Genomic DNA, 23,027 nt, shown 5'->3' on the forward strand with positions numbered 1-23,027 from the left:
AGTCTCAGAGTTACTACTGGACAGTCCTCATGTATCGGGACCTTCAAGGGGTGGACGCTGAGCACACTGATTTTTAAACCCTTAGCAAGGTAACTCCCCTTTAGCTCCTTCCAGCCCCCGGGGGGGTTGGCTTACATTGGAGCACAAAATACCTGAAATCCATATTTTCTTCATAACTCAGTGTTTGATCTCCAGGAACCTCCAAGAAATGGGGCAGAGAAGCTCACTGAGATGTCAAGGGCTTATTCCTGTCCTTATCTCCCAATGTAAACATTCTCTTGCTCTGGTTTAACAGGGGGCTTTGGTACATCACAGACCCCCTGGGGGGAATGTGACAGTCTCTGCTGGAGCCTACTTCAAAGCTCCAGTTCAGCACTCAGCTTTCCTATATGCTGAAAAGCATTTAACCCTTCCACCTACAAGCTACACAGCAGTGTTGCAAAACCATGTGGGACTAAGGTAGCCACGTGTTACTGAATGGGCTAACATAAAAATGGAGCGGAGACACCCACAGAATGTCTGAAAGGGTACAGCCTCCACCTCCCAATATACATATCCATCCATCTCATATCTTTATCTATCAGTCTAATATCTATCATCTCATACATCACATGGGCAATGGTGGTTGATCTCATTTTGGATCACTTCCAATGCCCATCCCTGTTGCCTAGTAAGGGGGAAGGATGTCAGCGCAGCTTTCCTAGTGTCCTGAACGGCAGCTGAATGTTACTGGACAGCTGGTGGGGCCCTCTATTAATCTCTTTATATTACAGATGGGTCTTTGGACCTCCAAGGAATGGACATTGATAGACGCACCCTCGTGCTTCTCCTTCTCCACCCTTAATGATAAGACCTTTTAGGAAAAAACTATTGTTGAATGTTGCCTTATCACTCTCCTCCACAACCCGCCCAGGTCTCACTTCTCCTTCGTCCTCCTTTTGTACAACCACAGTTCCAAAAAAGTAGGGACACTGTAAAATGTAAAGAGAAATAGAATGGAATGATTTGGAAGTCTCATAGAAGCAGATTTTAGTCACATCAGTGGGGGAGGGGAACTAGTGCAACTGCATTTAGTACCTACTGGCCGTAAAATATCGCACAAAAGTTGGGATAGCGGTAACAAAAGTCTGGAAACGTAAGTGGGGCTAATGAAGAACAACTGGAAGGGTCAGTTTTCTACAAATATGAAAAAAAGGTTTGGTCCGTAGTCGCCAGGAAAGTGTGATTGTTCCCAGGAAGAGCAACCGAGGCATCTTGTAGATAGGAGACCTTTTAATGGCCAACAGAAATACCTGATGTTACAGCAGCTTCCAGGTTCTTCTCATCGACCCTTCATCAGAGGGTCTCACCAGCAAAAATGTTCGGAGGTTCACCAATCCACGAAAAGCTGCATCTAAAAGTTGTGAAAACTCAGGAAAATGTTCCTCATCGTAAAATTGTGAAGACGTTGAACATCCCATCAGCTGCATAATATTAGCAGAGACTCTGGAGGAATATATGTGGGGCTGACGGTCAGTATGGGATGCTGGAGATCTACGGGCCTCAGGCGGCGCTGCATTAAAGGCAGGCGTGATTCTGTCATGTCATCGCTGTAGGGCTCCGGAATACCCCCAGAAATCACTGTCTGTGACCGCAGCTCGCCACTGAATCTTCTCTGGGCCAACGCACATTAACAATGGACTGAGGCAAAATGGAAAACGGTCCTGTGGTCAGAGGAATCAAAGAGGGAAATTCTTTAGAAATCACAGATGTTGTGTCCCGCGGACCCCAGAGGAGAGGGGCCATTCCACTTTTATGGATTTCTCAAGGTTTTCTGACGCTCTTGATGATATCATCTACTGTAGATGTTGTTTTAAATAAAGGGGGGGGGGGGTCTCTCCCCCTCTGATATGGCTGATGTTCTATGGGGAGTCGATGAGGTTTCCAGGTCATTGCATTCCTTTTTTCATTACATTCATTTACATTTTAACAATGGCCCCACATTTTTGGAATTCTCCCTAATATTCCTGATTCTGTTCCCCTGACAGGCTGATGATAAATTCCCTAATGTTAATCTATGTGATGCGGCCCCAAAACTCTTCGGCCATATTCCGCAGACTGTCCCATGTTCTTTGCCAGTCATTTTACAAAGCTTTTGGATGTCCCCTACACGGCAGCACAGAGCTTCTGTCAGGAGAGATCACTAGATGGCAGAACGGGTCGGTAATTGACCTACCTTCTTGGGTGGCCCCATACTGCGTGTAGACACTTCTGTTCTGCTGCGCTACAATATATAATGAAGGTGAAGAGTCATTAGAAGGTGAGAAACCGAGAAACATCTGACAGGTAAGGACAATACAACGTGTTACAGTGAAAAGCAAATCCTATCTGTCCTCTCATCCTCCAGGGGGAAGCGGGACGTCTGTAGTGGGGGGAGGGTGGGGGGCGCGCCGGAATCACTGTGAACCCTGCAGAGTCATCACTGCTAGCCTGTGAGATTGGGCATCCACCCAAAACCTGGGATCTGACCTACGTACATGTAGACATATTGTTCACCAACACTCCAGATCAAATGGGGGGCGGGGTAATGACACGTCGACACTCGGTGGGGGGGGCGGGATAATGACACGGCGACACTCGGGGGGGGGGGCGGGATAACGACACGCCGACACTCGGGGGGGGGATAACGACACGCCGATACTCGGGGGGGGGGATAACGACACGCCGACACTCGGGGGGGGGGGATAACGACACGCCGACACTCGGGGGGGGGGGGGATAATGACACGCCGACACTCGGGGGGGGGGGCGGGATAATAACACGCCGACACTCGGGGGGGGGGGCGGGATAATAACACGCCGACACTCGGGGGGGGGGCGGGATAATGACACGCCGACACTCGATGGGGGGGGGGGGCGGGATAATGACACGCCGACACTCGTGGGGGGGGGGCGGGATAATGACACGCCGACACTCGGTGGGGGGGGGGCGGGATAATGACACGCCGACACTCGGTGGGGGGGGGGGGCGGGATAATGACACGCCGACACTCGTGGGGGGGGGCGGGATAATGACACGCCGACACTCGGTGGGGGGGCGGGATAATGACACGCCGACACTCGGGGGGGGGGGCGGGATAATGACACGCCGACACTCGGGGGGGGGGGCGGGATAATGACACGCCGACACTCGGGAGGGGGGGGATAATGACACGCCGACACTCGGGAGGGGGGGGATAATGACACGCCGACACTCGGGAGGGGGGGATAATGACACGCCGACACTCGGGAGGGGGGGGGATAATGACACGCCGACACTCGGGAGGGGGGGGATAATGACACGCCGACACTCGGGAGGGGGGGACAATGACACGCCGACACTCGGGAGGGGGGGGACAATGACACGCCGACACTCGGGAGGGGGGGGACAATGACACGCCGACACTCGGGAGGGGGGGACAATGACACGCCGACACTCGGGAGGGGGGGACAATGACACGCCGACACTCGGGAGGGGGGGGCAATGACACGCCGACACTCGGGAGGGGGGGGGGACAATGACACGCCGACACTCGGGAGGGGGGGGGGACAATGACACGCCGACACTCGGGAGGGGGGGGGACAATGACACGCCGACACTCGGGAGGGGGGCGGGATAATGACACGCCGACACTCGGGAGGGGGGCGGGATAATGACACGCCGACACTCGGGGGGGGGGGCGGGATAATGACACGCCGACACTCGGGGGGGGGGGGGGGGGCGGGATAATGACACGCCGACACTCGGGGGGGGGGGCGGGATAATGACACGCCGACACTCGGGGGGGGGGGGCGGGATAATGACACGCCGACACTCGGGGGGGGGGCGGGATAATGACACGCCGACACTCGGGGGGGGGGGATAATGACACGCCGACACTCGGGGGGGGGGCGGGATAATGACACGCCGACACTCGGGGGGGGATAGTGACACGCCGACACTCGGGGGGGACGGGATAATGACACGCCGACACTCGGGGGGGACGGGATAATGACACGCCGACACTCGGGGGGGGGACAGGATAATGACACGCCGACACTCGGGGGGGGACGGGATAATGACACGCCGACACTCGGGGGGGACGGGATAATGACACGCCGACACTCGGGGGGGACGGGATAATGACACGCCGACACTCGGGGGGGACGGGATAATGACACGCCGACACTCGGGGGGGACGGGATAATGACACGCCGACACTCGGGGGGGACGGGATAATGACACGCCGACACTCGGGGGGGACGGGATAATGACACGCCGACACTCGGGGGGGACGGGATAATGACACGCCGACACTCGGGGGGGACGGGATAATGACACGCCGACACTCGGGGGGGACGGGATAATGACACGCCGACACTCGGGGGGGACGGGATAATGACACGCCGACACTCGGGGGGGACGGGATAATGACACGCCGACACTCGGGGGGGACGGGATAATGACACGCCGACACTCGGGGGGGACGGGATAATGACACGCCGACACTCGGGGGGGACGGGATAATGACACGCCGACACTCGGGGGGGACGGGATAATGACACGCCGACACTCGGGGGGGACGGGATAATGACACGCCGACACTCGGGGTGCAGGATGACGAGTATTCTTTTTAGTGTGCAGCTGCTGCCCATTACCGGCATCCTCTTCAGGGGACACGGACAGGCAGTGGATGGCAGGTGACGATGACACTTACACTTGGGGTCCAGGATGACGTCACCGCTCTGCAATGTTGTTTCGGGGGCAACTAGAAGAAATGAGAGAAATCACTGAGATAAATTTCTGACTTTGATGAAAGATATTTTCCCAGGATATCGGTGACCTACATAGAGGGGAAACTGCTGCTGTCATAATTCACGCCTCTGCTATTTGGCGCATTGCTGCCAGTCCATGACCGCCAAAATAATGCCAAATCCATGTCACCATACAGAAGCCTCACTAATGCCACTGGGAGACCGAAGAGACACTCGGGCATGGTCTGGAGGCAAGGAACAAAGTCTAAGTCAACAGGGAGACGTTGAGCATTATCCGGCACGAAGACTACCTGCTGTACCCCCTGCTGTACCCCCATCATCTGCTGTACCTGCTGTACCCCCATCGTCTGCTGTACCTGCTGTACCCCCATCGTCTTCCATGTTAGCGCCAATCAGAAGCTGGCCCACAGCAAGGACTTCAAGAACGGGACATAAGACCGTGTTTTCTCTGGGGTGGGGTCACAGGGCATGTGTATTTATTGCAGGGTGTCAGTATACCACATGCAGTTGATTTTTCCTGCACGCTGTCGGTGTTGCGTCCTTACCGGACGTGCAATATCCGAAAACAAAAGAAAAGGCACAACTGTGCAACGTAAATACAAAGTAAGGGAAAGCCTCTCCCTGCAAACCCCTAACCCGGGAGGGGGCCCTGCCTGCTCGGTGGGCCGATCGCTGCCAACAGGTGCGGACCCACAATGCGTGCCTGGGCCACTAATAAGTCCCTACTAGGGAGCCCCGATACAAAAAAGGGAACAGAACACCATGAACTCAAAGCTACTTAATGTGGAGGCACGCCAGTGCTGGCTGAGCTCCTCAGCAGAAGGAACTGAACATCGACCAGCACTGAGGTCAATTCTAGCCTGGCTTATATAGGAGGAGAGCCACTCAGAGACAGGTGAGGACTGACATCACTCATCCAACCACCACACCCCTCAGCTCCAGGAAAGGGAGAGACACTGCTAAACCCTGGTCTGGCCTGCAAGCAAGGTGAAGACTTCAGAACGGCTGCAGCGGTCGGCACCTCATGCATGCTCTCATGAACACTCTCGTATCTCTCGCACATTGGCGGTATCTCTTGTACACGGTTGGTATTTCAGGCAGGCTTACAGTTACTCATGCACTCCATCCGTTCAGCGTCTGAGGAGACAGCAGGGTAGAGAAATGCCTTGTCACAGGGTCCACCATCACGGGGTCCACCATCACGGGGTCCACCATCACGGGGTCCACCATCACAAGCTCCACCATCACAGGCTCCACCATCATGGGTCCACCATCTCCTGCCTAGGAATTGTAGTAAAAAGAAAGTCCGCCTTCATAGGTATGAAAAAAAATCGTTAGCCTTTATTAACCCCTTCCCTCCCCGTGAAGTAAGGGTACGTCATCGGAGCGGGGTACTTCCTGCAAAATGACATACCCTTACGTCATAGGGATAGCGCGAGATCAGAGCAGATCTCGCGCTATCCTGCAGCGGGAGCCGGCTGTCAGTGATAGCCGGCATTCCGCTGTGACAGCGGGTGGCCTCAGAGTTGCGCCCACCTGCCGTTAACCCCTTCCCTGCTGCGATCTAAGTAGAGAGCCCGGATACCGGCGTCCTGTATTGCCATAGCCTAAGATCGCTGTAATAAGCAATCAGGTATGGCAGGAGAGAAGTCCTGCCATGCCTTATCGCAGCGATCTGCAGTGCTATGGTGAAAGTCCCTCAGAGGGACACAGATGGTGTAAAAAAAGAGAAAAATAAAGATCAAAAATAAAAATGTAAAAAAAAGTTAACAAAAACCTCTTTTTATGCTTTTTTTATATTAGCATAAAAATCCCACATATTTGGTATTGACGCGTCCGTAATGACGTGTACAATGCATTGAACACGCTTTATCCAGCACGGAAAAAAGCGTTAAAAAAACGCTAAAAAACAGGCAAAACGCAAATTTTTAGTATTTTGCCTCCCAAAAAACGCAAAATAAAAGTGATAAAAAAAATGTATGTACCCCAAAATGGTACCAATAAAAACTACAGCTCGTCTCACAAAAAAAGAAGCCCTCACAGAGCTCCGCCCATGGAAAAATAAAAAAGTTATAGCACTTTGAATGCAGTGAGTTTAGAAAAAAATAATTTCCTAAAAAAGGGCTTTTATTGTGGAAAAACCTAAAAAAAATATAACAATTTTGGTATCGCTGTAACCGTACCGACCCGCAGAAAAAATGTAGTGTATCATTTATGCTGCATAATTAACGCTTTAAAAAAAAAACAAAAATCTGGGGCAGAATTGATGCGTTTTCTCTCCCTGAGATCATAAAAAAAATAATAAAACTTTTACAATATAGTCTATTTACCCAAAAATGGTACCAATGAAAACTAAAGTTCGCCACGCAAAAAACAAGCCCTCATACGGCCGCGCCGACGGAGAAAGTTATGGCTATTGAAAAATGGAGATGAAAAAAAATACCGAAAATCGTTTGGTCCTCAACACCAAAATAGGCCGTGTCACTAAGGGGTTAATAATCAGTATCACAGCTTAGGCTTCTAATGAAGGCAGACTTCCTTTTTACCAAAACTCCTATTGGATATGGTGGAGGCCTAGGATGGATACATAGCCGAGCCACAAGGATCCAGTGGATGTGAGCGCTTGTTTATCCCCTGCCTTAGGGTGGTCCGGGACCGACCACGGTACTGCTGGAGGAGCTGACATATCGTAACCGTGGTCACCTGTAGTCCTGTTTGTCACACGTGACGCCACCGTTCCATCCTCTGCGGTGGATCTCTCTGACATAAATCCCAGGAAGTAAAGTAATTTACGCAGAGTGTATTTTTCTGAACCGCCAACGTTCAGTTCTGCCCGTTTACTAAACTCTTTCCAAGGCAAGCAGCTTGGCCAGGATATGCCCGACGCACCTCCCCAAATACCTTCAATACATAGACTGGACAGCACCTTTTTTGGATATTTTGGTCAGAACACCATCCTGGACCCCTTTATAATTGTCATACATGTCTGTCTCATGTGGATGCGCTGTGCAAGGCTGTCATGTCTATTCTCTGTATGAGTGTTGCACAGCTGCGGCGTCTGCAGGGTTAACTCCCCTAAAATCATCGCCTGTGAGCTCTGCTGCTGAATGTATCTATCCTGCTGTGTCATGTGGTACAAGTGAGGGTATAAATGTGAGGGTCTGGGAGTGGGAAGGGGTCTTCTCCTATCTGTGTTGGAGCACGGTTCCATCTTACCGGCTATTTGGAGCTAGCACAGAGCCACATGGGAGCACCATCAGCTTCCATGTTGGTGAAGCTGGAAGAGGAGGAGCGACATCCCGTAGCGCATGTGAATGTAGAGGAGTGAGTCCATGCCAGAAAGAGAGAGAGATATAGCAACCCAAATCCTAATTGCTACTAGACCAGGTACCCGTTCCCATCCCGGCAGTTAATCTGGCCTGTGTGACCGCCCGCCGTCGGATCACCACACAGAAGTATGTGATTTTCACACCCACACGGAGAATGTGCGGGGTGCATTTATTCTAAGTCTTCTGCTAAGTAATGCTGTCTTGCCAGAGAGGATGTGGAGAGGATCTTGTCTTTTTGCCCCCCCTGTAGTATATATATATAATGTCCTGGACCGGTGACATATAGATACCGTGGACTATAGGGCCGTATTGTTCCTGTGTATCCTCCCACCCTCTGAGCTTCTGCCTGTAACTGCTGCCATGAATCTACCGTTCCTGAGGACCCGAGGTACCATACACTTGTCCAGTGTTTATTGATGTGCCGTGTATGAGTGCCGCTGTGTGGAACGGTGGCGTCACGAACTTGACAACTACTACTGGCCCTATCCTCTGCTGCGGTAACTCCCTCCAGGACCAGGAGTTGGTAAGTGCCACCGTGACAGGTCTATGCACTACACCCTCCCAGCCCCAGCCGTATGCTTGGGTAGCGAGTCATCCCCTGCAGCATCCTACGCTTGGGTATTGCAAAAGTTGGCATCTCTCGCAGGCTAGCACAATTTTTGACGTCTCTCACAGGACATTACAACAGCAGCCATTTTTATTAAATAGCATAACATTACAAATGACAACTTTTTAAATCACAGAGAGGAGACCTGTGGAGGAGACACAACCAAAAACTAAGGGTCCGGTGCTTTATACAGAAAACCCAACCTTTCCTCCATCCATGCACCCACATTGGAGACCCCCCTACCCACCATAAAATGATGTACAAGTTTCTAAATCCTACCCTATAATTTGTAATTCCAACTCTGCCTTAAAAAATACTATTTTTCCCTTTGCCTTGGTATTTCACGCACGCTTTTGGTATCTCTCACACTGTCGGTATCTCACGCATGCTGTCGGTATCAGTAAGGCTCCCTCCCTCCATGTTTTTGCCAGTATCAGCTCTGACAGTATCAGCCATTGTATTCTTTGGCGGTCGGGTCTTCTTTTGCCACTGATCTGTCCAAGCATTATAGATTTTTCTAGCGACTCTGCTCGCATTACATGGCCAAAATATGGGAGTCTGAGTCTGGTCATCTTGCCCTCCATGAGTCTGAGTCCAGCCATCTTGCCCTCCATGAGTCTGAGTCCAGCCATCTTGCCCTCCATGAGTCCAGGTCCGGTCATCTTGGCCTCCATGAGTCTGAGTCCAGCCATCTTGCCCTCCATGAGTCTGAGTCCAGCCATCTTGCCCTCCATGAGTCCAGGTCCGGTCATCTTGGCCTCCATGAGTCTGAGTCCGGTCATCTTGTCCTCCATGAGTCTGAGCCCGGTCATCTTGTCCTCCATGAGTCTGAGCCCGGTCATCTTGTCCTCCATGAGTCTGAGCCCGGTCATCTTGTCCTCCATGAGTCTGAGCCCGGTCATCTTGTCCTCCATGAGTCTGAGCCCGGTCATCTTGTCCTCCATGAGTCTGAGCCCGGTCATCTTGTCCTCCATGAGTCTGAGCCCGGTCATCTTGTCCTCCATGAGTCTGAGCCCGGTCATCTTGTCCTCCATGAGTCTGAGCCCGGTCATCTTGTCCTCCATGAGTCTGAGCCCGGTCATCTTGTCCTCCATGAGTCTGAGCCCGGTCATCTTGTCCTCCATGAGTCTGAGCCCGGTCATCTTGTCCTCCATGAGTCTGAGCCCGGTCATCTTGTCCTCCATGAGTCTGAGCCCGGTCATCTTGTCCTCCATGAGTCTGAGTCCGGTCATCTTGTCCTCCATGAGTCTGAGTCCAGTCATCTTGTCCTCCATGAGTCCAGGTCCGGTCATCTTGGCCTCCATGAGTCCAGGTCCGATCATCTTGGCCTCTAGTGATATATCAGGTCTTCTACGACTCAGGACTTTTGTTTGTTACTCTTGCTGTCCAGGGCATACACAGCAGCTTTCGCCAGCAGCTCCAACACATCAATCCTCCTATCTGTTTCCCTTGCAGTCCCGCTCTCACATCCATACGTGGCTCGGGGGTAAACGGTGGTTTGCACTATCCTGCGTTTAGTTGCTATACCGATATCCCTACTTCTCCAGATTGTGTCCATGTTTAGCATCGCGCTTCTCCCCAATGCCATCCTATGTTTTATCTCTGCCATAGATTCTCCAGCACCAATGAAGATGAAGTCTCGCACGCATTCTAGGACCTTGTTGTTGATTTTGATTTGAATTTTGCAATTTTTTACAGTTGCCATAATTTTAGTCTTCTTTACTTTCAGTTTTAATCTTCCATATCAGCGGCTTCAGACCGGCTTCTGTATCTGCAGGCAGGTCTGAAGCAGATGTTGTAGTGTTCCATAATAGTTACTGATCTTTCTCTTATCTCGTTTAAGCATTTCTTTTGGCCATTAGTATTTGTAATAAAGAGCTATATTTTGAAGTCTGTGTCCACCTTGTATCTTGAACCTGGTTGCACCACCTTCCCCAGCATATTAAAGTGGCAGAGGCCGTGTCTCCATGCTAGGCTGAGGTTGGAGGAGAGGAGCCAGCAACCTGGAGAGACCAATGGGTCTGTTAAAGATCTGCACTGACAGAGAAAAGGCCGATTACAGCGGCTACAGGCGTAGAGGCAGCAGGAGAAACTGAACGAGCAGGCAGACCGCTAGGGCCACTGTGCAGCCCATGGGAGGAGAGGGGGTCACACGCTGGTGACAGTGGTCTAAAGGTCTGCACATTGGAAGGTGGAGGTGGAGGGCTGCTGATGAGACCGAGCGCTTTGGAGAAGCCTATATCCAGCAGGTGCATGACAGCATGCTGTCTCCTGGTCTTCGTTAGGTATTTGATCCCAGGTCAGGGTGTTGGAGCTTATGGGACGGCTCTAAGGGGTTCAGGCTAATGTATGGCGTAGTAGGATGTGGTTTTGGCACAAGGCCTTGCATAGTTAGTTAATAGCATGATGGAACAGTTATATGTTTATTGCAGTTGTTATGGCGCAGAACTGCATATTGTACGTTGTATATGCACGGCCAGCAATATATCAGACAAGGCTTCACGTACAACCAACGAGTTCTAGCGATTAGTTCTCTAAGTGTAGGTGTGCTGATCAGCTTCTATGCATCCCAGGCGAAAGGAAACTGGATGTGGAATCATGGTTGGAGCCCTGTATGTGTATCGATCGGGACTACTGGGAAGAAGGTTGTTACAATCTCACTAGATTGGGCCTATTTGGTAAAGGCCATATTGGCACATGCCTTGTTGCTGCTGGAGCGTCCTGTAGGCTGACCCCAGACACAGGCGTACATTGAGGAGCGGGGAGGGTAGGATGCTGACTTGTCACAGTGGCACTTACCACGCCCTCTCCTGAAGGGACACACGTAGCCTCGGCCAGGGCAGTGCTGGGCCTCTTGCGGACACCCCTAGGAGAGGGATGCCCAATAAACGGTAAAACAGGGATGGGTATTATCACAGGTGACACCACTGTTCCAATACACACCGGAATGAACTTCGGTGGTGAATAAATGAGCCGCAGACATATATATTGTACCTCAGGTCCTCGGGAATGGTCAGGGCCTGGCAGAACTTTACTTAAACGAACCTAAGCAGTACAAGGCAAAGTAGACAATCTTCCACATGCAGGCATTTAGAGAGACTCGATTGGGAGAACCTCCACGCGGTGATCCCAAACTTCAGGACGCCCGTATGTGCACTGGGCCTTGGGGAAACCTTCACTTATTTCTCTCTCCCTGCTTGGGGGCTCACTCCTCTCTCATGCTAAATCAGGCAATCCAGGGAACCTCTCCTCCTCCCGAAGAGCACAAAGGAGGCCACACTGACCCCTCCGAGGGGGACAAAGGGGGCCACACTGATACCTTTCAGGGGAACAAAGGGGGCCACACTGACTCCTCCGAGGGGGACAAAGGAGGCCACACTGACCCCTCCGAGGGAGACAAAGGAGGCCACACTGACCCCTCCGAGGGGGACAAAGGAGGCCACACTGACCCCTCCGAGGGGGGACAAAGGAGGCCACACTGACCCCTCCAAGGGGGACAAAGGAGGCCACACTGACCCCTCCGAGGGGGACAAAGGAGGCCACACTGACCCCTCCGAGGGGGACAAAGAGGGCCACACTGACACCTTCAAGGGGAACAAAGGAGGCCACACTGACCCCTCCGAGGGGGACAAAGGAGGCCACACTGACCCCTCCGAGGGGAGAACAGTTCTCATGTTGAGCCATAAAACCTTTGGAGTTTCTGTACCTGAGAGTCATTAAATGGAGTTTTGGGGTCTCACATCTGGGGTCACGGGGAACAACCCTGCATTTTTAGCTAAAGGATTTGCAATAATGAGACCCTCCTGAGAGGGCGCCAGAGGCCTGGATGGTATAATTGGTACCTGTAACGAGAGTCGGGCACAGAGCGATATCCATCCCTTTCACCGAAGAGTTAATGTGCGTGTTCACAAAACACTCAATGGCGGCTTTGTCGCAGTCACAGAGCAGTTTCTCACAATCGCTGCCAGACTCTGGGGGGCGAGACAAACACAAGACCCCATTTATAGATCGGCTTCCCACCATGATAATGACATGTACAATGCACACGGACCCCCGGCGTCCCCTCCCGTGACCCTCACAGCAGCTTACAAAAGCCGATTCTGTTCACTTGGATTTCAGCTCATTCTTCTGTCTTGTACAGTCGTTACATAACACCGCCGCCCGTCTGACACCCAAAGGGAGCAGGGATCCCGTTACTGGACATCTAAACTAAGAGGGGTTTCATCAGGACTAAGAAGAACACCGGAAGCCACTTGAGGGGAAGCGTCAGCGACATCTAATATCAGCGACAACCAGACGGAGGAGCCGTTTCCATTTTTGTAATCTGTTTTGATTTTCTGATTGCAGAATTTTTATTCTTTTGCCTGTACATGACTATAGGGGCAGCCATCTTGTCTGTACATGACTATAGGGGCGGCCATCTTGTCGGTACATGACTATAGAGGTGGCCATCTTGTCTGTACATGGCTATAGGGGCGGCCATCTTGTCTGTACATGGCTATAGGGGGCGGCCATCTTGTCTGTACATGGCGATAGGGGGCGGCCATCTTGTCTGTACATGGCTATAGGGGGCGGCCATCTTGTCTGTACATGACTATGGGGGCGGCCATCTTGTCGGTACATGACTATGAAGGCAGCCATCTTGTCTGTACATGGCTATAGGGGGCAGCCATCTTGTCTGTACATGGCTATGGGGGTGGCCATCTTGTCTGTACATGGCTATGGGGGCGGCCATCTTGTCTGTACATGGCTATGGGGGCGGCCATCTTGTCTGTACATGGCTATGGGGGTGGCCATCTTGTCTGTACATGGCTATGGGGGCGGCCATCTTGTCTGTACATGGCTATGGGGGCGGCCATCTTGTCTGTACCTGGCTATGGGGGCAGCCATCTTGTCTGTACATGGCTATAGGGGGCGGCCATCTTGTCTGTACATGGCTATAGGGGGCGGCCATCTTGTCTGTACATGGCTATGGGGGCGGCCATCTTGTCTGTACATGGCTATGGGGGCGGCCATCTTGTCTGTACCTGACTATGGAGGTGGCCATCTTGTCTGTACATGGCTATAGGGGGCGGCCATCTTGTCTGTACATGGCTATGGGGGCGGCCATCTTGTCTGTACATGGCTATGGGGGTGGCCATCTTCTCTGTACATGGCTATGGGGGCAGCCATCTTGTCTGTACATGGCTATGGGGGCGGCCATCTTGTCTGTACCTGACTATGGAGGCAGCCATCTTGTCTGTACATGGCTATAGGGGGCGGCCATCTTGTCTGTACATGGCTATAGGGGGCGGCCATCTTGTCTGTACATGGCTATGGGGGCGGCCATCTTGTCTGTACATGGCTATGGGGGCGGCCATCTTGTCTGTACCTGACTATGGAGGTGGCCATCTTGTCTGTACATGGCTATAGGGGGCGGCCATCTTGTCTGTACATGGCTATAGGGGGCGGCCATCTTGTCTGTACATGGCTATGGGGGTGGCCATCTTGTCTGTACATGGCTATGGGGCGGTCATCTTGTCTGTACCTGACTATGAAGGTGGCCATCTTGTCTGTACATGGCGATAGGGGGCGGCCATCTTGTCTGTTCATGGCTATAGGGGGCGGCCATCTTGTCTGTACATGGCGATAGGGGGCGGCCATCTTGTCTGTACATGGCTATAGGGGGCGGCCATCTTGTCAGTGCATGGCTATAGGGGGCGGCCATATTGTCTGTACATGGCTATGGGGGCGGCCATCTTGTCTGTACATGGCTATGGGGGCGGCCATCTTGTCTGTACCTGACTATGAAGGTGGCCATCTTGTCTGTACATGGCGATAGGGGGCGGCCACCTTGTCTGTACATGGCTATAGGGGGCGGCCATCTTGTCTGTACATGGCTATAGGGGGCGGCCATCTTGTCTGTACATGGCTATAGGGGGCGGCCATCTTGTCTGTACATGGCTATGGGGGCGGCCATCTTGTCTGTACATGGCTATGGGGGCGGCCATCTTGTCTGTACATGGCTATGGTGGTGGCCATCTTGTCTGTACCTGACTATGGAGGCAGCCATCTTGTCTGTACATGGCTATGGGGGCGGCCATCTTGTCTGTACATGGCTATGGGGGCGGCCATCTTGTCTGTACATGGCTATGGGGGCGGCCATCTTGTCTGTACATGGCTATGGGGGCGGCCATCTTGTCGGTACATGACTATAGAGGTGGCCATCTTGTCTGTACATGGCTATAGGGGCGGCCATCTTGTCTGTACATGGCTATGGGGGTGGCCATCTTGTCTGTACATGACTATGGAGGTGGCCATCTTGTCTGTACATGGCTATAGGGGCGGCCATCTTGTCTGTACATGGCTATGGGGGTGGCCATCTTGTCTGTACATGGTTATGAGGGCGGCCATCTTATCTGTACATGGCTACAGGGGCCGGCCATCTTGTCTGTATATGGCTATGGGGGCGGCCATCTTGTTTGTACATGGCTATAGGGGGCGGCCATCTTATCTGTACATGGCTATAGGGGGCGGCCATCTCGACCATACATGGCTATAGGGGGCAGCTATCTTGTCTGTACATGACTATAGGGGCAGCCATCTTGTCTGTACATGACTATAGGGGCAGCCATCTTGTCTGTACATGACTATAGGGGGCGGCCATCTTATCTGTACATGGCTATAGGGGGCGGCCATCTTATCTGTACATGGCTATGGGGGCGGCCATCTTGTCTGTACCTGACTATGGAGGTGGCCATCTTGTCTGTACATGGCTATAGGGGGCGGCCATCTTGTCTGTACATGGCTATAGGGGGCGGCCATCTTGTCTGTACATGGCTATGGGGGTGGCCATCTTGTCTGTACATGGCTATGGGGGCGGCCATCTTGTCTGTACCTGACTATGAAGGTGGCCATCTTGTCTGTACATGGCGATAGGGGGCGGCCATCTTGTCTGTACATGGCTATAGGGGGCGGCCATCTTGTCTGTACATGGCGATAGGGGGCGGCCATCTTGTCTGTACATGGCTATAGGGGGCGGCCATCTTGTCAGTGCATGGCTATAGGGGGCGGCCATATTGTCTGTACATGGCTATGGGGGCGGCCATCTTGTCTGTACATGGCTATGGGGGCGGCCATCTTGTCTGTACCTGACTATGAAGGTGGCCATCTTGTCTGTACATGGCGATAGGGGGCGGCCATCTTGTCTGTACATGGCTATAGGGGGCGGCCATCTTGTCTGTACATGGCGATAGGGGGCGGCCATCTTGTCTGTACATGGCTATAGGGGGCGGCCATCTTGTCTGTACATGGCTATAGGGGGCGGCCATCTTGTCTGTACATGGCTATGGGGGCGGCCATCTTGTCTGTACATGGCTATGGGGGCGGCCATCTTGTCTGTACATGGCTATGGGGGCGGCCATCTTGTCGGTACATGACTATAGAGGTGGCCATCTTGTCTGTACATGGCTATAGGGGCGGCCATCTTGTCTGTACATGGCTATGGGGGTGGCCATCTTGTCTGTACATGACTATGGAGGTGGCCATCTTGTCTGTACATGGCTATAGGGGCGGCCATCTTGTCTGTACATGGCTATGGGGGTGGCCATCTTGTCTGTACATGGTTATGAGGGCGGCCATCTTATCTGTACATGGCTACAGGGGCCGGCCATCTTGTCTGTATATGGCTATGGGGGCGGCCATCTTGTTTGTACGTGGCTATAGGGGGCGGCCATCTTATCTGTACATGGCTATAGGGGGCGGCCATCTCGACCATACATGGCTATAGGGGGCAGCTATCTTGTCTGTACATGACTATAGGGGCAGCCATCTTGTCTGTACATGACTATAGGGGCAGCCATCTTGTCTGTACATGACTATAGGGGCGGCCATCTTGTCTGTACATGGCTATGGGGCTGGCCATCTTGTCTGTACATGGCTATAGGGGCGGCCATCTTGTCTGTACATGGCTATGGGGGTGGCCATCTTGTCTGTACATGGCTATGGGGGTGGCCATCTTGTCTGTACATGGTTATGAGGGCGGCCATCTTATCTGTACATGGCTACAGGGGCCGGCCATCTTGTCTGTATATGGCTATGGGGGCGGCCATCTTGTTTGTACGTGGCTATAGGGGGCGGCCATCTTATCTGTACATGGCTATAGGGGGCGGCCATCTCGACCATACATGGCTATAGGGGGCAGCTATCTTGTCTGTACATGACTATAGGGGGCGGCCATCTTATCTGTACATGGCTATAGGGGGCGGCCATCTTATCTGTACATGGCTATGGGGGCGGCCATCTTGTCTGTACCTGACTATGGAGGTGGCCATCTTGTCTGTACATGGCTATAGGGGGCGGCCATCTTGTCTGTACATGGCTATAGGGGGCGGCCATCTTGTCTGTACATGGCTATGGGGGTGGCCATCTTGTCTGTACATGGCTATGGGGGCGGCCATCTTGTCTGTACCTGACTATGAAGGTGGCCATCTTGTCTGTACATGGCGATAGGGGGCGGCCATCTTGTCTGTACATGGCTATAGGGGGCGGCCATCTTGTCTGTACATGGCGATAGGGGGCGGCCATCTTGTCTGTACATGGCTATAGGGGGCGGCCATCTTGTCAGTGCATGGCTATAGGGGGCGGCCATATTGTCTGTACATGGCTATGGGGGCGGCCATCTTGTCTGTACATGGCTATGGGGGCGGCCATCTTGTCTGTACCTGACTATGAAGGTGGCCATCTTGTCTGTACATGGCGATAGGGGGCGGCCATCTTGTCTGTACATGGCTATAGGGGGCGGCCATCTTGTCTGTACATGGCGATAGGGGGCGGCCATCTTGTCTGTACATGGCTATAGGGGGCGGCCATCTTGTCTGTACATGGCTATAGGGGGCGGCCATCTTGTCTGTACATGGCTATGGGGGCGGCCATCTTGTCTGTACATGGCTATGGGGGCGGCCATCTTGTCTGTACATGGCTATGGGGGCGGCCATCTTGTCGGTACATGACTATAGAGGTGGCCATCTTGTCTGTACATGGCTATAGGGGCGGCCATCTTGTCTGTACATGGCTATGGGGGTGGCCATCTTGTCTGTACATGACTATGGAGGTGGCCATCTTGTCTGTACATGGCTATAGGGGCGGCCATCTTGTCTGTACATGGCTATGGGGGTGGCCATCTTGTCTGTACATGGTTATGAGGGCGGCCATCTTATCTGTACATGGCTACAGGGGCCGGCCATCTTGTCTGTATATGGCTATGGGGGCGGCCATCTTGTTTGTACGTGGCTATAGGGGGCGGCCATCTTATCTGTACATGGCTATAGGGGGCGGCCATCTCGACCATACATGGCTATAGGGGGCAGCTATCTTGTCTGTACATGACTATAGGGGCAGCCATCTTGTCTGTACATGACTATAGGGGCAGCCATCTTGTCTGTACATGACTATAGGGGCGGCCATCTTGTCTGTACATGGCTATGGGGGTGGCCATCTTGTCTGTACATGGTTATGAGGGCGGCCATCTTGTCTGTACATGGCTATAGGGGCGGCCATCTTGTCTGTACATGGCTATGGGGGTGGCCATCTTGTCTGTACATGGCTATGGGGGTGGCCATCTTGTCTGTACATGGTTATGAGGGCGGCCATCTTATCTGTACATGGCTACAGGGGCCGGCCATCTTGTCTGTATATGGCTATGGGGGCGGCCATCTTGTTTGTACGTGGCTATAGGGGGCGGCCATCTTATCTGTACATGGCTATAGGGGGCGGCCATCTCGACCATACATGGCTATAGGGGGCAGCTATCTTGTCTGTACATGACTATAGGGGGCGGCCATCTTATCTGTACATGGCTATAGGGGGCGGCCATCTTATCTGTACATGGCTATAGGGGGCGGCCATCTTGTCGGTACATGACTATGGGGGCAGCTATCTTGTCTGTACATGACTATGAGTGGACAGCTATCTTGTCTGTACATGACTATAGGGGCAACCATCTTGTCGGTACATGACTATGGGGGCAGCCATCTTGTCGGTACATGACTATGGGGGCAGCTATCTTGTCTGTACATGACTATGGGGGCGGCCATCTTGTCTGTACATGGCTATGGGGGCAGCCATCTTGTCGGTACATGACTATGGAGGCAGCCATCTTGTCGGTACATGACTATGGAGGCAGCCATGTTGTCGGTACATGACTATGGAGGCAGCCATCTTGTCGGTACATGAGTATGGGGGCAGCCATCTTGTCGGTACATGACTATGGAGGCAGCCATCTTGTCGGTACATGACTATGGAGGCAGCCATCTTGTCTGTACATGACTATGGAGGCAGCCATCTTGTCGGTACATGACTATGGAGGCAGCCATCTTGTCTGTTCATGGCTATGGGGGCGGCCATCGTGCCACCATACAACTGACCAAAGCCGCTCATGTCGCCGCTGATGTCTCCCATCTCATTGGCTATTCAGTAGGTAAGAGATGAGCAAAAGGACATCAGCGATGCAAACTTTTGTCATCTGTGACGCCACTTTTCTATTGAGTTTTTTCACCCAGGACACGCTGGCGTTGGGTTATCTAGCAGCCCTCGGGCCCCTAAAGGCTCTCTGCAGTAGTAAGACCCCTTCTTACAGTTAGGGGTCGTCTCACCACAGATTTTGCCTGGGTGGTCAGCTGATTGCTGCAGCAGATTTTGCTAGAGGAAGCTGTGACTAGTCAGGCATATAAATGGAGTCCACAAGAAGGAGAGCTGTTTATGTAGAGCGATACTCCAAAATGGGTCATAGAAGTGGGTCTCAAGGGGGGACTCCCTGTATTACGCCCTACTGGGGCCCCACGAGACAAGACCCTTAATGCATCGGGTAGGACAATACGATTGTTACTGCTGTCAGGAGATGAGGGACGCACCGGTGGTCAATGACTCCCTCATTACTCGCAGCATGGGAGCTACAAGAGGGATCTATCTTGTAGCCAGCGATGGGCAAGCCTGTCTCCCAACATGGTGCCGACTATCTCCATAAATGTCTAGGCTCCAGTTAGACTTGGTCTTCTCTCATGATGGGCGGTCACATTGTAGTCGGGCGTTTCACCATCCGCAGTTGCCTAGCAACGTCCCTCTGGTGTAACGGGGTGCAAGACGGTAATAAACTGATACTCGAGAAGCACTGACCAGTTCCCAACATGGGGCCCAAATACTTCTGATGAAGTCCCGCATTAAAGGGGTCACCCAAGATATGAACTCCTCGCCCATTCACAGGATAGGAGATAAGTGGGGGGTCTGAGTACTCAGACAATCACAAGAATGGGCCGTCCGGGTCCCCTCCTATGAACTGAGCGGTGGTTGAGTGTAAGCGGTGCGGCTTCAGTCATCTCTAAGGGACGGCTGGAGATCGCTAAGTGCTGTACTCACTTCTCAAGAGTAGTCCCAAAAAATAAATGGAGCCCTCTGACTCAACCGTTCACCCTTCATACAGGGGTACACGAAACCCCTCTTCTCGTTCACTGATCTGACTTATCTCCTATCCTTCAGAAAGGTCATGTTTTGGAACAACCCTTTTAAATGCATGTTACATATCAGTCTGACTCAATAACACATAACTATGAAGGGGATATCCAGTTGTAAGCTATTGATGACCTACCCTTAGGAGAGGCCACAATAGTAAGTCAGTGGGGGGTTGCCATCTGGGACCCCTTTGAGCAGCTGTTCACTGGACCAGTGTTCTCAAGCATGGAACTGATTTTGGCAGGAAGCAGACAGTTCTGTTCCCATTGCAGTGGCCAGACTTGGTATTACAGGCCATTCACTTCAATGGGGACATTGCCTATAAATCCACTGGACACTGCAGTAGGAATGGAGCTGTCTGCTTGCTTGAGAATTCAACAAATAGCTGATTGGTGGGTGTCCTGGGCGGCAGACCCCCAATGAGCTATTATTGATGGCCTATTTTACAGATAGCTCACCAATACTTTACAACTAGACAACCCCTTTAATGTTTGCATTTTTCCTATCACTGTAGCTGGACTCCAATCAGCCATCAATGGAAATGAGAATGCAAGAAACCCCCTGGTTTGCACTGCACATTGGCACCCGGTGGCTCCACTGAAGGACAGGCAGAGGTAATACTTGCTAGTTCTATGGCTGTGTTGGGTCCAGATCCAAAAATGCATCCCATATGCAACAGAGAACGTTTCTAGGAGCCCCTGACATCTCACCGCATGTTAGGTTCTTCGTCAGGCAGCTGACATCTCCAATGATCTTATTTGGGTCCCAACTGCAATCCATCTCCAAAGCTTCTTCATAACACTTCCGATGCTGAAAGCAACAGCTGAAACACAAGAACAGGGTAATCCAGCAATTGTATGAGGTGAACATGCTGAGACAAACAGCGCCACCCCTGTCCACAGCCCACGTGTGGTATTGCAGCTTGGCCTCATGCATTGTACTGGAGCACAGCTGTAATACCTGACACAACCTGTGGAGAGGTGTGGCGCTGTGGGTGACATGACTGTCCTAGAGCCTTACCTATCAGCTGCATCTACAGGGAGGCCCTCCAGCTCATATCTGCAGGCGCAGCCGTAGTCTTCCAGGTCTTTGGGGCACAGGCCAGTTACACATTTTAATTTACTCACAAAATTAAGTAGCGCCGGGAAGTTGGTAAATATGACTTGTAACCAGGTGAAATGGGAGCCCAGGCAATCTGTTGGGGTGAAGGAGAATGGAGAGGCGTGAAGGAAGGGTCACTGCTGGACAATCCCACTGTGGGGTCAAAAACATGGCTGCTTCCTTCCAGAAACAGCGCCACTCCTGTCCTTGGGTTGTGTCAGGTATTGCAGATCCATGGAAGTGAGTAGGGCTGAGCTGCAATACCGCACACATCCTATGGATAGGCGGCCATGTTTTTCTGATCCTAGACAACCCATTTAAGTCACCATGGAGGGAAACATTCGATATATGCCTACAGATGTGGCAACGTTTATGTGGAGTGTTATAGCTGAAGCCATTAAGAAGCTCTTCTTCTCTCAGCACAACAAAGCCATTGTGAAGCTATTGAGAGGATCCACGCATCACGGCACGGAAGCCTGTGACCGCCAATACACCATTTTACGGTGGTCACTAATGGGCTTTAAATGTTCACATACGCCTTCTTCTAGCGCTGCAGGTTTAACGGGTGTGCCGGCCGCAGCTCAGAGCAGAGAACCCTGAAACCCCAAACTATTTAACCCCCTACATGCCGCAGCAAATTAGTTGGCAGGGAGCTTCCCCGTCAGCCATTGGCACCCCACAGTACAATCAGGAGGCACCGATGGGTCCACATAAAAGCTGGAAGCCTGACAAAGGCCTTTGTGACTGCCATGTATCCCAATCTATCCAGCCTCTGGCAAGGTCTAATAGGCTGCGATCATTGGTCCAGTCCACTGCATGCTAACAATCAAATGACCACCTCTTCCTGTCCCCTTGAGGGAGCAAAAACGAGAAAAAAAAGTTAAATAAAGTTTAGCCAAAAAAAAGGTAAAAAATACCTTGTATCCCGACAAATGGAAAAAAATATATATTTTGCGTCGACGTGAGAATAGTAGGAGGCTCCTCCTCTGAGGGTGAACAATGGAGAAAAAGGGCAGAAAATCCATCTGTCTCCCAAAAATGTGAACTGAAAGTCACATGTCGCCCAAAGTGGAACCAATAAAACGATAGCTCCTCCCACAAAGCTCTGCTGGCCCTCGGGACGCGGCGATGCAAAGGGGCATTTTTTCTTTTAAAGATAATAAACAATAAAAAGTTCTATAAATTTGGTTTTGACATCATTTCCAGAAGTAAAGAGCCAACGCTGGGGCCAACGTACGAGAGTAGGTCAGGACCGCTCCTTCCTGGTACCCAAAATATGAAATGTACGGCTTTACGAAAGAAGATTTGCGTAAGGGTCCACCCACGCCCTCTGCAGGCTCGCTGGTGTGTCCACTTGGGGATTGGCAGATCCGGCCACAGCGATCTCAGGTTTGGTGCTGCGCTGGTTCTGTCTCAGTCTCCTCTCATACTAGTAAGCAACCTGACGAAGGCAGTGAGGTAGGTAAAGGGGGTGGAGCTTGGAGTGGACCTCTTGTTTGGTGCCCCTCTTCTTACACCTCTTCTTCGGAGACCAGTTCTGAGCTCACCACACAGTGTTGTTGGGTTGATGGTGATTCTCCTTCCTGGAAGTATCCTGCCAGACGTGACGGCACCCTCCACGGCATGACTTCAGTGCTGCTGAGGACGCCAATGTTGGCACTGAAGTCGTACCGATGAATGTTGAGAATGAGGGAGGTGCCCGAGGAGTCGTTGCTGTAGGGACTCGTGACTCGG

At 52.2% G+C, this 23,027-nt stretch overlaps 1 protein-coding gene across 1 annotated transcript in view; it reads right to left on the reverse strand.

The window, feature by feature from the left end:
- Positions 1–23,027, reverse strand: part of OC90 (otoconin 90) — a 184,495-nt gene that overhangs the window by 108,537 nt on the left and 52,931 nt on the right. The window contains exons 5-9 of the mRNA XM_066578803.1: positions 21,213–21,387; positions 20,903–21,015; positions 12,551–12,679; positions 4,715–4,765; positions 2,216–2,263 (exon numbers count right to left, since the gene is read on the reverse strand). Of these exons, the coding sequence (XP_066434900.1) occupies positions 2,216–2,263; positions 4,715–4,765; positions 12,551–12,679; positions 20,903–21,015; positions 21,213–21,387 (516 nt within the window). The remainder of the gene's footprint in view (positions 1–2,215; positions 2,264–4,714; positions 4,766–12,550; positions 12,680–20,902; positions 21,016–21,212; positions 21,388–23,027) is intronic.

The sequence above is a fragment of the Eleutherodactylus coqui genome, chromosome 9, assembly GCF_035609145.1.
Source record: "Eleutherodactylus coqui strain aEleCoq1 chromosome 9, aEleCoq1.hap1, whole genome shotgun sequence".
In the NCBI taxonomy this organism is placed as follows: domain Eukaryota; kingdom Metazoa; phylum Chordata; class Amphibia; order Anura; family Eleutherodactylidae; genus Eleutherodactylus; species Eleutherodactylus coqui.